Source organism: Rhea pennata, chromosome 2 (genome assembly GCF_028389875.1).
Source record: "Rhea pennata isolate bPtePen1 chromosome 2, bPtePen1.pri, whole genome shotgun sequence".
Taxonomy (NCBI): domain Eukaryota; kingdom Metazoa; phylum Chordata; class Aves; order Rheiformes; family Rheidae; genus Rhea; species Rhea pennata.
Genome location: NC_084664.1, coordinates 78,872,767 through 78,885,975, shown reverse-complemented (window position 1 = coordinate 78,885,975; position 13,209 = coordinate 78,872,767). Strand labels below are relative to the sequence as shown.

Sequence of the window (13,209 nt, the reverse complement as noted above, 5' to 3'; positions counted from 1 at the left end):
CATATGCTTGGAGATGACATCCAGAATGAGCTATTCCATCTCCTTTCCAGGGGTGGAGGTGAGGCTGACTGGCCTGTAGTTGCCTGGGTCCTCTTTCTTGCCCTTCTTGAAGACTGGAGTGACATTGGCTTTCTTCCACTCCTCAGGCACATCTGTCCTCCACAATCTTTTAAAGATGTTGGTAAGCAGCTTGGCAACAACATCCGCCAGCTCCCTCAGTACCCGTGGGTGCATCCCATCAGGGCCCATGGATTTGTGAACGTCAAGTTTGCCTAGAAGATCTCTAACCCAATCCTCCTCAACCAAAGGAATGTCTTCCTTTCTCCAGACTCTCTCCGTTGTCCCAGGCTCTGGAATTCCTGAGGGCTGCCCTGAGTAGTGAAGACTGAAGCAAAGGAGGCATTCAGTAACTCTGCCTTCTCTGTATCCTTTGTCACTAGGGCCCCCACCCCATTCAGCAGCAGGCCCACATTTTCCCCAGTGTTTCTCTTGCTACTGATGTATCTGAAGAAGCCCTTCCTATTGTCCTTGACATCCCTTGCCAGACTCAATTCCAACTGGGCCTTAGCCTTCCTCGCAGCATCTCTACATACTCTGACCACATTCTTATATTCCTCCCAAGTAGCCTGTCCCCTTTTCCACATTCTGTGGACGTTCTTCTTCTGTCTGAGTTTTGCCAGGAGCTCCTTGCTCACCCATGCACTCCTGCCCTCTTTGCTGGCCTTCTTTCTCCTTGGGATGCACTGCTCTTGAGCTTGGAAGAAGACATTCTTGAACATTAGCCAGCTCTCCTGCCCCCCCCCCCTTTTCTTCTAGGGCCTTAAACCATGAGATTCCTAAGTAAGTCAGTAACTTTCCTCTTCTGTGTCTGAAGGTGTATTTTCTCAGCATCAGCTAACTCCTGTTTCCAGAATTGCTAGCATTGTTTTTCATCTGTGGGCAACAGAATGGTTGCTGCATGTAGTTCACAGTGCTGAAAATTTTCTTGTTCTGTATTGCACAGGGTATCATCTTCATTCACACTGTGTTGTCCTGGAATGGAAGGGAAATGTGAAACTACTACCTTTGCTTTAAAACATAAATAGTATAATGGGAAAGAAAGGGAGATATGTCTGGGAGATTTTCCACTGTGAACAAATATTTGCATGGATATGGTGCATTTTTATAGTCAAGTAAATTAAAAGTTTAAGAAGGTTCATTAGAAAGCCCATATTATTACTTACTGCAGAGTATTCTGGGGTCTATTTCCCATGAATTTAATAGTCCTGGGAGAACATGTTTTTCTGAACACTATGGACGGGACCTGGATAGATTAGGCACACTTAAGTTGTCATGAAGGTATAATAGGGAAACTGGTGGTATCTTGCCTTTGAGAGGCAAGAGGCTCCATGATGTTCCAGAAATGAATGCAGGCTCATCTGTGTGCTACAAGGGTCTGCCCATAGGCAGCTGAATTTTCCCTCCCATTTTTTTTTTTAATTAATCTATCATGCTGTGATTGTAACTGTTGAGATTTCCTTGTGCTTTTTGGAACTGAGAGAAGAAATCTACGGACAATTGGAAGTTCACAAAGATAGAATCAAGTGGTTGCTATAGTATTGGAAGGTTTACAGAAAATATTGGAAAGTGCAAATGTTTTTAGAATGTATTAATAGTTATAAAAATTTATAAAATTTATAATTTATAAAAATTTATAAAATTTATAAAATTATAGTTATAAAAAATTCTTAAATTTGAATGTAAAAATTCAGGTTGTTTTGCACTTCTAAGATAATGTTATTACCACATTAGTGTAGTATTTTTGGGGCATGTAATTTTAAACATTTTAGCAATAAAAAGCTGTGTTGTTACACAGATTTCTCGGGTGATTCGCACTCCTTGTGGAAATGCTCTTTTAGTTGGAGTTGGTGGTTCAGGAAAGCAGAGCCTAACAAGACTGGCATCATTCATAGCTGGCTATCATACATTCCAGATCATGTTAACAAGGTGAGCATTAACTGAAGTTTAAATAGATAAGTACTGTGTGTTTGAACTCTTCCCATAACTAGAGCACTGACTCCCAGTCTATGCAGTGGGAGCAAAAACAACATGGGCTGAACACTGATGCCTAGAACGGAAATGCATGAAAATCCTTCGAGACTTACTCAATCTACTTGATTTTCTATAGTGAATCTGAGCTTTTACTACAAGGATGTTTCAGAGAGTGGGGAAGAATTTTGGCTGGGTAAAGTTACCTGGAAAGTATTTGTGCACGGTCTCTATCCACAACCTGTCTGAGTTTATCTTGTAATAATTAACTTGATAGTTTTTGTGTATTTGTCAGTATTTTGACAGTCATTTCCAAATATAAATTACCTTACTTTATATTATTTAACCCAATATGTTTTCTTTTGAAATTGAAATAACTCACACACACACACACAAAATAAAGTATACATTTCTCTTCAAATATATTGTTGCCTCCCAAAGTGTCTATAGGATCAGTCAGTGATCAAGGAATATTGGCAGCACTCGAGTAAGGTGATAGTAGAAGCTAAATGATATTTTTTCCTTTTGCAGCTGTGATTGCTGCAGAAGAAATTGTAGATTCCTGTGTGGGAATGCTTCTTGGCAAGGATCTCATCAGAGGGTTTATCTGAAATAGATGACTTTAGGGGAGTTTACCATACAGCTGACAAAACAAGCAGTAACAAATTACCAGATATCGTACGCAAAGTATTATGAAGTCCTAAAAGGTGAAATAGCTGAATTAACAAGTGAATTAAAAATTAAGTGCTTTGCTGCCTCCAACTAAAGTAACCTTGAGACCTGAGGATTGTAAGGTGGCAAATGTAGTGCTCATGGGAAAAAAAAACATGCCCAGCGATCTGGGGAACTTTTACACTTGCAGACCTGTAAGCCTGATGTCTGCACTAGGTAAATTAAAAACAACTATTATGAAGAATAGACTAAGTGAAAAGCTGAATAAATATGATTTTAGGAAAGACTCAACAAAGTTTCTAATGAAATGCAATCCTGCTTTACAAACTACTTGGAATTCTCCAAGAGGGGCAACAAGCAAGTGTAGCTGTCTGATTTGTTTGATAAAATCAGTTGAACTTTCAAAAGACTTGTTATCCAAAGTATCTACTGTGATTTTGGTGTTGTAAATTTAGTAAGCAGAAATAAGAATACAGTCAGATAGCCTCATGCAATCTTGTTTGATATATTAATTCAATATGACAGTACAATACTAATACATGTAACCCTACTTTTCATATAGTGTTGACTTTGAGGCTATATCAAGTGGAGGTGATGTTAAGTAAACTGTATTTCACTTTATCAGAATGCTGATTGGTATGATTATGTCAAAAGGAGATACTGTTGCTGTGTTTTTCTTTAGTCTCATTACATTGTCAAAGGAGGAATTGAGATTATTGAAACTATTATACAATTAAACTCTATACTTTCCTTACTAAGAAACATAAAATGGAAAGATCTACCTTATAAGCAGGCAGAAAGATCTAATGCTTTGTCCCCAGATACTCTTGGAAAAATTTGAATACTCCTTTAACACTCTGCCCTTTATTAATCTAATTTCTCCTATTCACTTGTGAGTTCTCAAAGAAAGTAATTATTGGGTTTTAAATAGTTTCATTTAGTTCATCAAAACAGATGATGGTCATATTGCTGACTTAATGTGTCTGATTTGAAGACTTTTTCCTCACCAGTATTTCTGTTTAATTTTTGAAAATTAACTGAATATCTCTCTCCACCATTTTTTTTTCTTCCAAGAGAAGTAAAACGACTTTGAATATTTCCATCTTCTCTGTGTGTCCATTTCTGCTTTAATGATGTCTTTACTATTGTGGTATTTTATTTACAATATACTTATAGAACTTTTCTTGTTGACTTTGATATCTATGTTGAAATGTACAAAATTCTCTTCTTAATCATCAAGAACAAAAAAGCTAAAAACGAAGTGTTTATTTTCTGAGCTCTTCCCTAATAAAGAGGAACTTTTGCACAATTTCTGATTTTTCAGATCATGCATGAGATCATTATGGTTACATTAGAAACCCTTATTACAGTTGCATACAACAGCTTCTTTGTTTTAATTCTTAATAAGCATCCTAGAAACTTCTGTTTTTATTGCACTCCTTTACCAACCCATAGAGATCATTCCTTGTAACCTTACCTAGTAAATTTTTTGTGTTTGCTGAAATGATGTCTTCTTTTGCTGCACTCTCCTTCCTTTTCTTGAAACTATGAATGCTATCATTAGTGATGATTTTTGCGAAGAGGGCAAAACAGCTGCCTTGAGTTTCTCAATTAATCAATAAAGTCTAATGAACATGATCTTAGTGTCCCCAGCACATGACAAAATCCTGAGACAGCCTCTGTCTGCCTGCTCATTTTCTAACAGAAGAGAGATAAGGAGCATGACACGACTTCAGTTTTGTTTTTGTTTCTTTTTTTTTGGTTGATATGAAAGGGAAAAACAGAGCAGGAAGGAGAATAATGGGTTAGGTGTTTAACGGGAGACTTTGAAATGAGCTATGTCTCTACAGCTAATCTAAATAAAAAATAGTCTGTACCTTTTTGCTTTAAATTCCAAGATATTGTTTCCTGCTTAAGTTTGCTTTAAACCAGAAGCCATTTTAAAAAAGGCATGAATATTAATAGGACTGTCCTTTTTGTAGATCATACAACACCTCAAACCTGATGGAAGATCTAAAAATCTTGTACAGAATAGCAGGACAGCAAGGGAAGGGCATCTGTTTTCTTTTTACAGACAGTGAGATCAAAGATGAGTCTTTCTTGGAATACCTGAATAATGTTTTATCATCGGGAGAGGTAGGATACTTTCTCATGATAGTTTTTCTGCATTTTAACTTTTATAATTATTTAGCAAAATAACTTAACTCATCTGAATATTCTTTTACATATCAAGGGGCACACTTTCAAAAGCTAAAATTCAAGTGCTTTGGCACCATCAGAAATAATCAAGCTACATTTTAGCTACTTTATAGACTGTGACAAAACTACTTTAAAATTTATAATGAGCATCATCATTCCATACAGAGAAATCATCTAAGTCAGATTCTTTGAAATGTGTTGACAAACCACCAGGTACATGATAATAGCTTTTTTAAAAAAGTGTGAAATATAGTGAACATTATCTAAGTTTGACAAAATTATCTGTTAGATTAAAAATCTCATTAGTGTTCAGTCAGTTTCTGTTTGGTAAATTTGTGTCCAGAACAGATAGCTTTTATGATTTGTCTTTTTTTGTAATAATAGGACTTGTGTTTCAGAGTCATTTCTGCTAGTTGTCAGAATAGTAAAAGAAGAGAAAAATCTTGCTGTACATGGATGTCTTTCATGTGGGAGAGTGTATTGCCTACTTTTACAGCAAGTTAGATTTCAGTGTGATTAATGAAATCTCTCCAGTGGAAATTCTGGTTTAAAATAATGGTGCAGGTCCTAATAACTTTAGTATCTGAAATGTACACTCCTTCTGGAAATGCTATGCATTAAATCAACCCTATGCTGTATACTCTATTTTACATTATCTCCTGAAGCATGAAAAAAAGATCTTTTTTTCTCGAAGGTCTCAAATTTATTTGCTCGAGATGAAATAGATGACATCACTGGTGACCTCATACCTGTCTTAAGAAAGGAACACCCACGTAGACCTCCAAGCAGTGAGAGTCTGTATGACTACTTCATGACCAGGGTCCGTCAGAACCTTCATGTGGTGCTTTGCTTCTCACCAGTGGGTGAAAAATTCCGAAACAGGGCCTTGAAGTTTCCTGCTCTCATTTCCGGATGCACCATAGATTGGTTCAGCCTGTGGCCTAAGGATGCTCTAGTGGCAGGTAAGTGTAGGTTTTGTTATGGCAGATACTTAATTCTATGATCAACAGTCAGGAAGCCCAAGTTTCTTGAGCTACTTTAATTGATTTGAAGGCAAGGAAAGCTTGTTTTGCCAATCTACTAGCAGAAGAAACTTAGTTCCAAAATCTGATGTGAATGTCATCCTGCTTAAAGGTTGAGTACACTGTATTCCACTGTTACAATATTTCAAAAGGAAGAAAGCCATCAAAAATAGTTTGAAGAGAAGAGATGACAGATGGCTTAAGGCATTGATGCAGAAGGGAAAATACCACTAAAGAAAGTGACTGTCATTCTACCTGCAACATGGTTAATGCAGTGCTCCACAAGCTTTTTACCCATTTTGATATTTTACTTCATATTGTTGATTCATAAATATATGCTATGATCAACAATCTCAATTAAATGGCAGGTTTAAAATACATGACATAAGGTAAGAAGGAGTTTTTCAAGGTTTTTTTAATCTCAACTATGTGGTAAACATTCAAAAAAAGTTTCTACCTTTTTTTTTGACTGACTGTCACAGCAGTCAATAAGTTGGTTAATAATTACTATTTATATTTTAAAATATTTTTATAGAAGATAGTACATCTGTCTTGCAAAACGTATTTCAGATTGCCAAGAACATTTGTATAAAGACTTTACTTCCATAGGTTTTCTCTGCTCTGCAACTATTGCCTGTTGTAATCAATACCATCCTTTAATAGACCAAATACTGCTAGCGAAACCTTAAAAATAAAATACTATTTAAAGTTCAGCCACATACCAAGCCTTATATGTATGTATAAGTGACTCAGAGATCAATGGCTTTCAGCAGATGAAGATTTAAATTAGTAGGAAGTACTTCTCTGTGATGTGATACGTAGCCTGTATACTGCCTTGTTTATATGCTAAGAGTTTTTCCTAAATATTTACATATATTTATTTTTCTTTTTTTTCTAAGTATCTGAACATTTTCTGTCCTCATTTGATATCGACTGCACTGCTGAGATAAAGAGGGAAATAGTGCAGTGCATGGGCTTATTCCAAGACGGAGTGGCAGAGAAGTGTTCTGATTACTTTCAGAGATACAGACGTTCTACACATGTGACTCCCAAATCCTATTTGTCCTTTATTCAGGGATATAAAATTACATACAAAGAAAAGCATGCAGAAGTTCAGATGTTAGCCAACAGGTAAAATGCTCAACTTACTGCTATCTTATTATAGTTTTCTTCCAAAGCTAGCTGTATACTTGAATGCTTTATCTCAACACATGAATTGTCTTTCTGCACAGCAGCAGTTTCCTTTGGGGTTTCTTAATGGGCCTAAATTGGTGTAAGGGTATAATCCGACCAAAAATTAGGGTTGTTATCAGCATACATTTTAAAGAATATCTATTTTTTGGAGGGGAAATACAGCGATGATATATGAAACAGCAAGATGGTGAAAAAAAGTGGATATGCATTATTCCCATATATTTTTAAGGAGAATGATAATATGCTCAGAATAACATTTAATTTACCAAAGAGCAACTTTTGTTTTCTTGCTAAACATTTGTGTTCTGATATGAGTATTACCCTTGGCATTTTTGCCCTTGTGGTCACAGAGTCTAATTTAGGCTGCTGAACTTTTTACTTAAGGATTTACTTAAGTGGTTTGGTATGTTCAGTCTCATTCTCAGATGTTTTCTAAACTAATGAAACCCATTTTCAGATTTAACTTCATGTCAGAACTACCTAAGTAGAATATAAAATTAGCCTTTAGGGTACCTGTTGGTATTACTCTTAAGAAACTATTGTCTTCATTTTAGAAGAGTGGCATTCAGAACCGGCAGCCTTTTACAAAAGACTCACACTAGTTTATTTCACTTTGAAATATTCTCTGGCTTCAAGTCAAATGGAATAAGAAACCTGTAGTTATGTTATGGGTGAAGATTGGAAAATAGGGAGATTCGATCTAATTTTCTGCTTTCTGACTTCTCAGACCTACCTGATTAGTCCCTGTACATCCACTTGTTTCATTTAACCTTAGTTGCACAGTTTGAACAGCTTTGGTAGATGTTACTCTTTACCTGTTCTTTTGTATTTATCTAACTGTTTCAGAACTACTAGCCTCCTTTGTTCTTCCTGTGCCTCCTGTGTAAAGCATATCTTTGCCTAATCTAGATCTCACTTAAGTTTGTCTGAAGCATCTGTGCTGAGAATCTGACACTTCAATAGACAGAAAAGACTATCTAAGGGGCCTTTTGATGCTGGATTACAAAAGTGTAATCTCGCTGCTATTTTTCTGTGACTCTCTTGGTTGATCTTAAAGTTACTGCTTTGATTTTATTAACCTTCTTATTATCCTCTTTAAACAACTAGTAGTGATTTTAGATGTATCTAAGGATTCTGGTGATCAGACATGCTTTGTGCTGTACAGAACTCAGTCCTCTGAGTATCAGGTTGGAGCTCAACAGGGACAGTGACGTATATGGAACTGACATATATGACTTATGCAATAATAAAAACATATTGTTTAAATTAGAAGGGAAGAAAATTTCAAGTCACATGGTCCCTTTTATGTAATTCTTTATTATTCACTTCCTTGATTCTGATGACGATAGAAGCTTGCATGAAAATTTCTGTGCAAGTTTTATTTTTGGCATAAGACATGTTTTGGTAGTATATTTATCCTTTTAATTCCATTAATGGGATAATCTGGAATGCTAAGTGTAAATTACATAAGCAATTGCATGCTTTTTGTTTTGTATTTTAATTCCAGAATGAATACTGGACTGGAGAAATTGAAAGAGGCCTCTGAGTCAGTGGCTGCTCTAAGCAGAGAGCTGGAGGTAAAGGAAAAAGAACTTCAAGTTGCCAATGAAAAAGCTGACATGGTATGTACAACCTTCAAAATGTATTGTTCTTTAATTCTGTGCTTTTTATTTTTTATGTTGCAAAAAGTAGTTAAATAAAAAGAAGTGTTGAAAAAAAGGATCTTTAAAATTGTATAGTGGTGATGAAAGTCATCTTGTTCAAATACTCTGGTTTTGGACCTTGAATTCAACAAATGAAATTTTACAACAAAAATTAACACATTCCTTTAGCTAGGTATTTTAAATACTTGGTGTGTGGGTTTTCCCATATTGTAGGTATTGAAAGAAGTTACTGTAAAAGCACAGGCTGCTGAGAAAGTGAAAGTTGAAGTTCAGAAAGTGAAAGACAAAGCCCAAGCTATTGTGGACAGCATCACAATTGACAAAGCCATTGCTGAAGAGAAGTTGGAAGCTGCTAAGCCTGCTTTGGAAGAGGCAGAGGCAGCCTTACAGGTTAGTATTGAAATTTTGGGCCAACTATAACATTTTTTTTTTACTCATAAGAAGATTGACTTATTTGAAAATAAATGTAAGATGACAAGTATACCATCTAACTCATTAGCTGACAAAAGAAGTGTGCATATACATATATGTATTACATTTTTTAAGGTTCTGCTTTTTTTTTTTCTTTTTTCTTCCTGAATACCAAACTCAAAATATGCAATCAATTTTGCAGCAAAGAGAAAGCTTTAACTTTCACCGGAAACTGTGATATACATTGTGCTGCAGGTTGCTATTACATTGATAGCAGAATGTTGCTACTGTTAGGAAACAGAGCGGGTCTGCAATGAATGAAGAAGTAAATGCCTTCAATATAATAACATTGCATCCAAATGTAAATCTGTTTTGTTTTAAGCTTTTCCCAGTGAATTGCATTTTGACTGAGTTTGCTGATCTACTCTTTTCTGCCTTCTCCAGGAAAATTTCTTCTGGCTTCTGAGGTGTGGTATTACCCAAATTCACCACAAGACTTCATATCTTTCAGCCTACTCTTTTTGTGAAGCTTTTAGAGTAGAGCAATACCACTCTGATGATATTTTTGCATGATACATCGTTAGTGATGAAAAAAGATTAATTTCTGTTGATCTTACATTATATATTTTCAGATCTGTTTGTCTGACTAAGAGATAATGTGTCACAAGGCATTTTGAGGGAGAACAGCAATAGTGGGAGCTGAAGCAAGCCAAGTACTGAAGGCAGGCAGGGAACTGGCATATCAAGCAACAGACAGAAATGAGGGAAAACCCTGAAGTAGTAATAGGTAAACTTCTAAGTTTGTAAGCTAGCTTCTGAGAAAAATCAACCTGTGAGATACCTTCCTACAGTCTCAGAAATCAGAAAGCAAACTTTTTTTCATTCAAATGAACTTTTCTTTACAACTGTCCATGCTACTTGAAACGAGAAGCCCAGCTGCTGCTTTGCCTTTTAGGATTGCTTCCTCATGAAAGGATGAGCAACAGGAGTGCTCTTGAAGCTTTGTTTTGAGTCTATCGGAGAATAAGAGAGTCTAGATGTTCACAGGAGAACAACTACATTCTAAGAAAACCTTTCTAATGTGTCAAGACTGCTGCAATTGGAGAGTTAAAATCCAGTCTCGTTACTGAACGCTTTGCTTTGGGTGGCATGGGCAGAGTAATAACTGAATAATATTTTGTCAATATGTAGCCGGTTGGAGGCAATCAGTTGTTATGTAGGTTTACTGGAAGCTTTTCTTTTCCACTTGAGAGACTGCCAACAGTGGTGATGGTTGAAGAATACTGTAACTTTCGTTCAAAATAGATGGGGTCTTTGAAATCAAAGACTTGAAAAATCAAATATAAATAAGGTTTTATGGACATTTGGATGTAGGACTTCCCTTTGAGGGAGAAGTCCTTGGCACTCTCTGACCACCTTGATGAAAACATCTGAATGAGGGCTGATGACATGACTGCTGATGAGAGTGGAATGAGAGCTAGTCTGGATTATACAATTCTGATATATAGTTACCGAGAAGAGTTTTTTTTTTTTAAAAAAATGCAGAGATGTGCAAGCATTCTGACAAGTGCATAAACAAGCAATACTAGTTGACCAATGTCTTAGGTATGCTAAGAGCACTGGTGTCCTGTCCCGATAAATCTTATTGCATTTTCTCTTCTGGTTTTGGCCAAAGATACCAAAATAAAACAATACTCTTCTTTTTGAATTTTGGATTCTAATACACAAAAATCTGTCTAATACACACAAAGGTGCAAAATCATTTTTGTGAGACTTCACAATGGAGCAAGCTTGTTTGGCTTAATCTTAAAATTCTTACATTTGTTATAATAAATTATTTTCATATTCCTAAAAGAGAGAAGAAGCTGTCATAAAAGTGAGCTGATCAGCATAGATATCTATAGCCACACAATTCATTCCTTCAGAAACTCATTTAAGAAAATTCTCTGTACAAGTCTGTATAGGGTTACATGAAATGAAATGAAATGAACTTTCATGAAATGAACTTCACAAGTTATAGGCTGCAATTTCTATCAGTTTGTGAATTTCCCACTAGGGATTTCTTTAATGGAATTCTGTTTGCAATATAGACATATATCTTTTTAAATATTTTGATAAATATAGAGGTTACTTCCCAGCTAAAAATCCGACCAGTTTTTGTATATTCTGAGACTGTTAATGCTATTTGATGTGATTGATACAGAACAGTTTTAAAGTACTGTTTAATGTATATCAAGATTAAATTCTTTTTGTGTGAGTATGAATTGTCAAAGCTCAGTAAAACTTAGTCGTTCTTTCCCCTGTAATAGTAATGGCTTTTTAAATACATAGGTAGAAGAGATAAAAATAAATGTAGCTGTTCTACCAAAACTTAAATAATGGTAAAAAGGGCCAGCTGAATTACCTAAACATCACTAAGAAGTACTAGTTCAGGCTCTCATGGAAATAATCTAGAAAACTCTGCTGAATTGTCAGCTGCCCATTGAACCTGACAAACAGCAAACTACTGAAAGGGAAAAAAAGAAAGGTGAACAAGTGACTAAAATATTTTACAGTTCCTTTCATAAAATATAGCCACAGGTAATTAAAATCTTCCTCTATAAATTCTCCATGAGACAAGTGCTAGGCTAGGTGCAAGGCGTGATATCTCTTGCAATAACCTACTACTTGTAGTTTGTCGCTGTCACGTACCCAAGCTGAGCCAGCTACTTGCGGATGAACAAAACTCCTGTCCAAGTTGTGTCTGTTCTAGGAGTGGGCCCATCTACTGGCAGTCATATTTTTCAGTGATATCTGCTTTTTATGTGGTTCTGTATGCACTACTGTTCAAGTACCTGCTTCTCTAAGGACACTACTTCAGTAGAATATTCTGATGGTCCTTTTTGATTCATGATATACCCCACAATCACAAGCTACAGTATTAGATTTGTACCCTTTGCACCTAGGTCATGCTTAATAGATCCTAGATTTTCATACATTATTGCAATTTCTTTAATTTTTTCATAGGCCACCTTCTACAACAGAAATATTCTCAGTAAGCTAAAACAGAAGGTGCAGATGGGTACATGTGTCAGTCCTTCCTCCTGGTTCCTTTCATTCACCTCTGCTTACCAAATATCAACAGAATGTATTTTGCTTTCTAGACTGAGTTTCTGGTAACTATTTTAGTGTTTTTCTAAAAAAGGTTAAATTTCAAGATATTTCTATTCTGTTCTTTGCTCTGTCAAGAAAGGGCATGGTAATTTAAGCATTTAGGTGCCTCTGGGGGATAGTTCAGCTGAGGATTCCTAATAGTTGCCAGGAGGCAGTAAACAAAATATTGTTGGATTAGATCCTTTTAGCTTCACACTTTTTGGAGGCAAAATCATTATCAAGTAATAATATGAATAATAATTCTTTTCCTCTCCAATGGATTAATACTTCTGATGAACTTGTGCCCCATGTCTTATTAAAGGAGCAATCACAATAATTACTTTTTTTTATTTGAACTTTATAGACAATAAAACCTGCAGATATTGCCACTGTCCGCACATTGGGTCGACCTCCTCACCTTATTATGCGTATCATGGACTGTGTGTTACTCCTCTTCCAAAGAAAACTGAACAATGTGAAAACCGATCAGGAGAAAAGCTGTACTATCCCATCGTGGCAAGAATCTTTGAAACTGATGACAGCAGGGAACTTCTTACAAAACCTACAGGTGCTTCTCTAACTTTTCCTTCCATATTTTTTTCAGTTGAAGAGAATTAGGGAAAGTGTTTTCTCTGTTGTTCATAGGAGAACAAATGTGCATGGGAATTAGGTATACAATATACCTGAAATGATAAAGGCTTAAAAATCAGTATGTCATAATGAAATAAGTTTGCATCCATCAGGTAAAGTCAGGTGATAAATCAATTATAACTCAAACTAAGTGTGATAATGAAATTACCTTCGGTTACAAATGAATCAAAGCTTTAATCATTTAAATAGCTGTTACTTACACATTTACTTAAAGCTTACTTAAAGCATCTGTTTTC

The 13,209-nt window shown here is 35.7% G+C and overlaps 1 protein-coding gene across 2 annotated transcripts in view; it reads left to right on the top strand.

Moving 5' to 3' along the window:
* Window positions 1-13,209, top strand: part of DNAH5 (dynein axonemal heavy chain 5) — a 139,459-nt gene that overhangs the window by 91,122 nt on the left and 35,128 nt on the right. For both annotated transcript variants that reach the window (XM_062567994.1, XM_062567993.1), the window contains exons 53-59: window positions 1,856-1,986; window positions 4,683-4,836; window positions 5,594-5,861; window positions 6,821-7,052; window positions 8,623-8,737; window positions 8,993-9,169; window positions 12,687-12,890. In XM_062567994.1, the coding sequence (XP_062423978.1) occupies window positions 1,856-1,986; window positions 4,683-4,836; window positions 5,594-5,861; window positions 6,821-7,052; window positions 8,623-8,737; window positions 8,993-9,169; window positions 12,687-12,890 (1,281 nt within the window). The remainder of the gene's footprint in view (window positions 1-1,855; window positions 1,987-4,682; window positions 4,837-5,593; window positions 5,862-6,820; window positions 7,053-8,622; window positions 8,738-8,992; window positions 9,170-12,686; window positions 12,891-13,209) is intronic.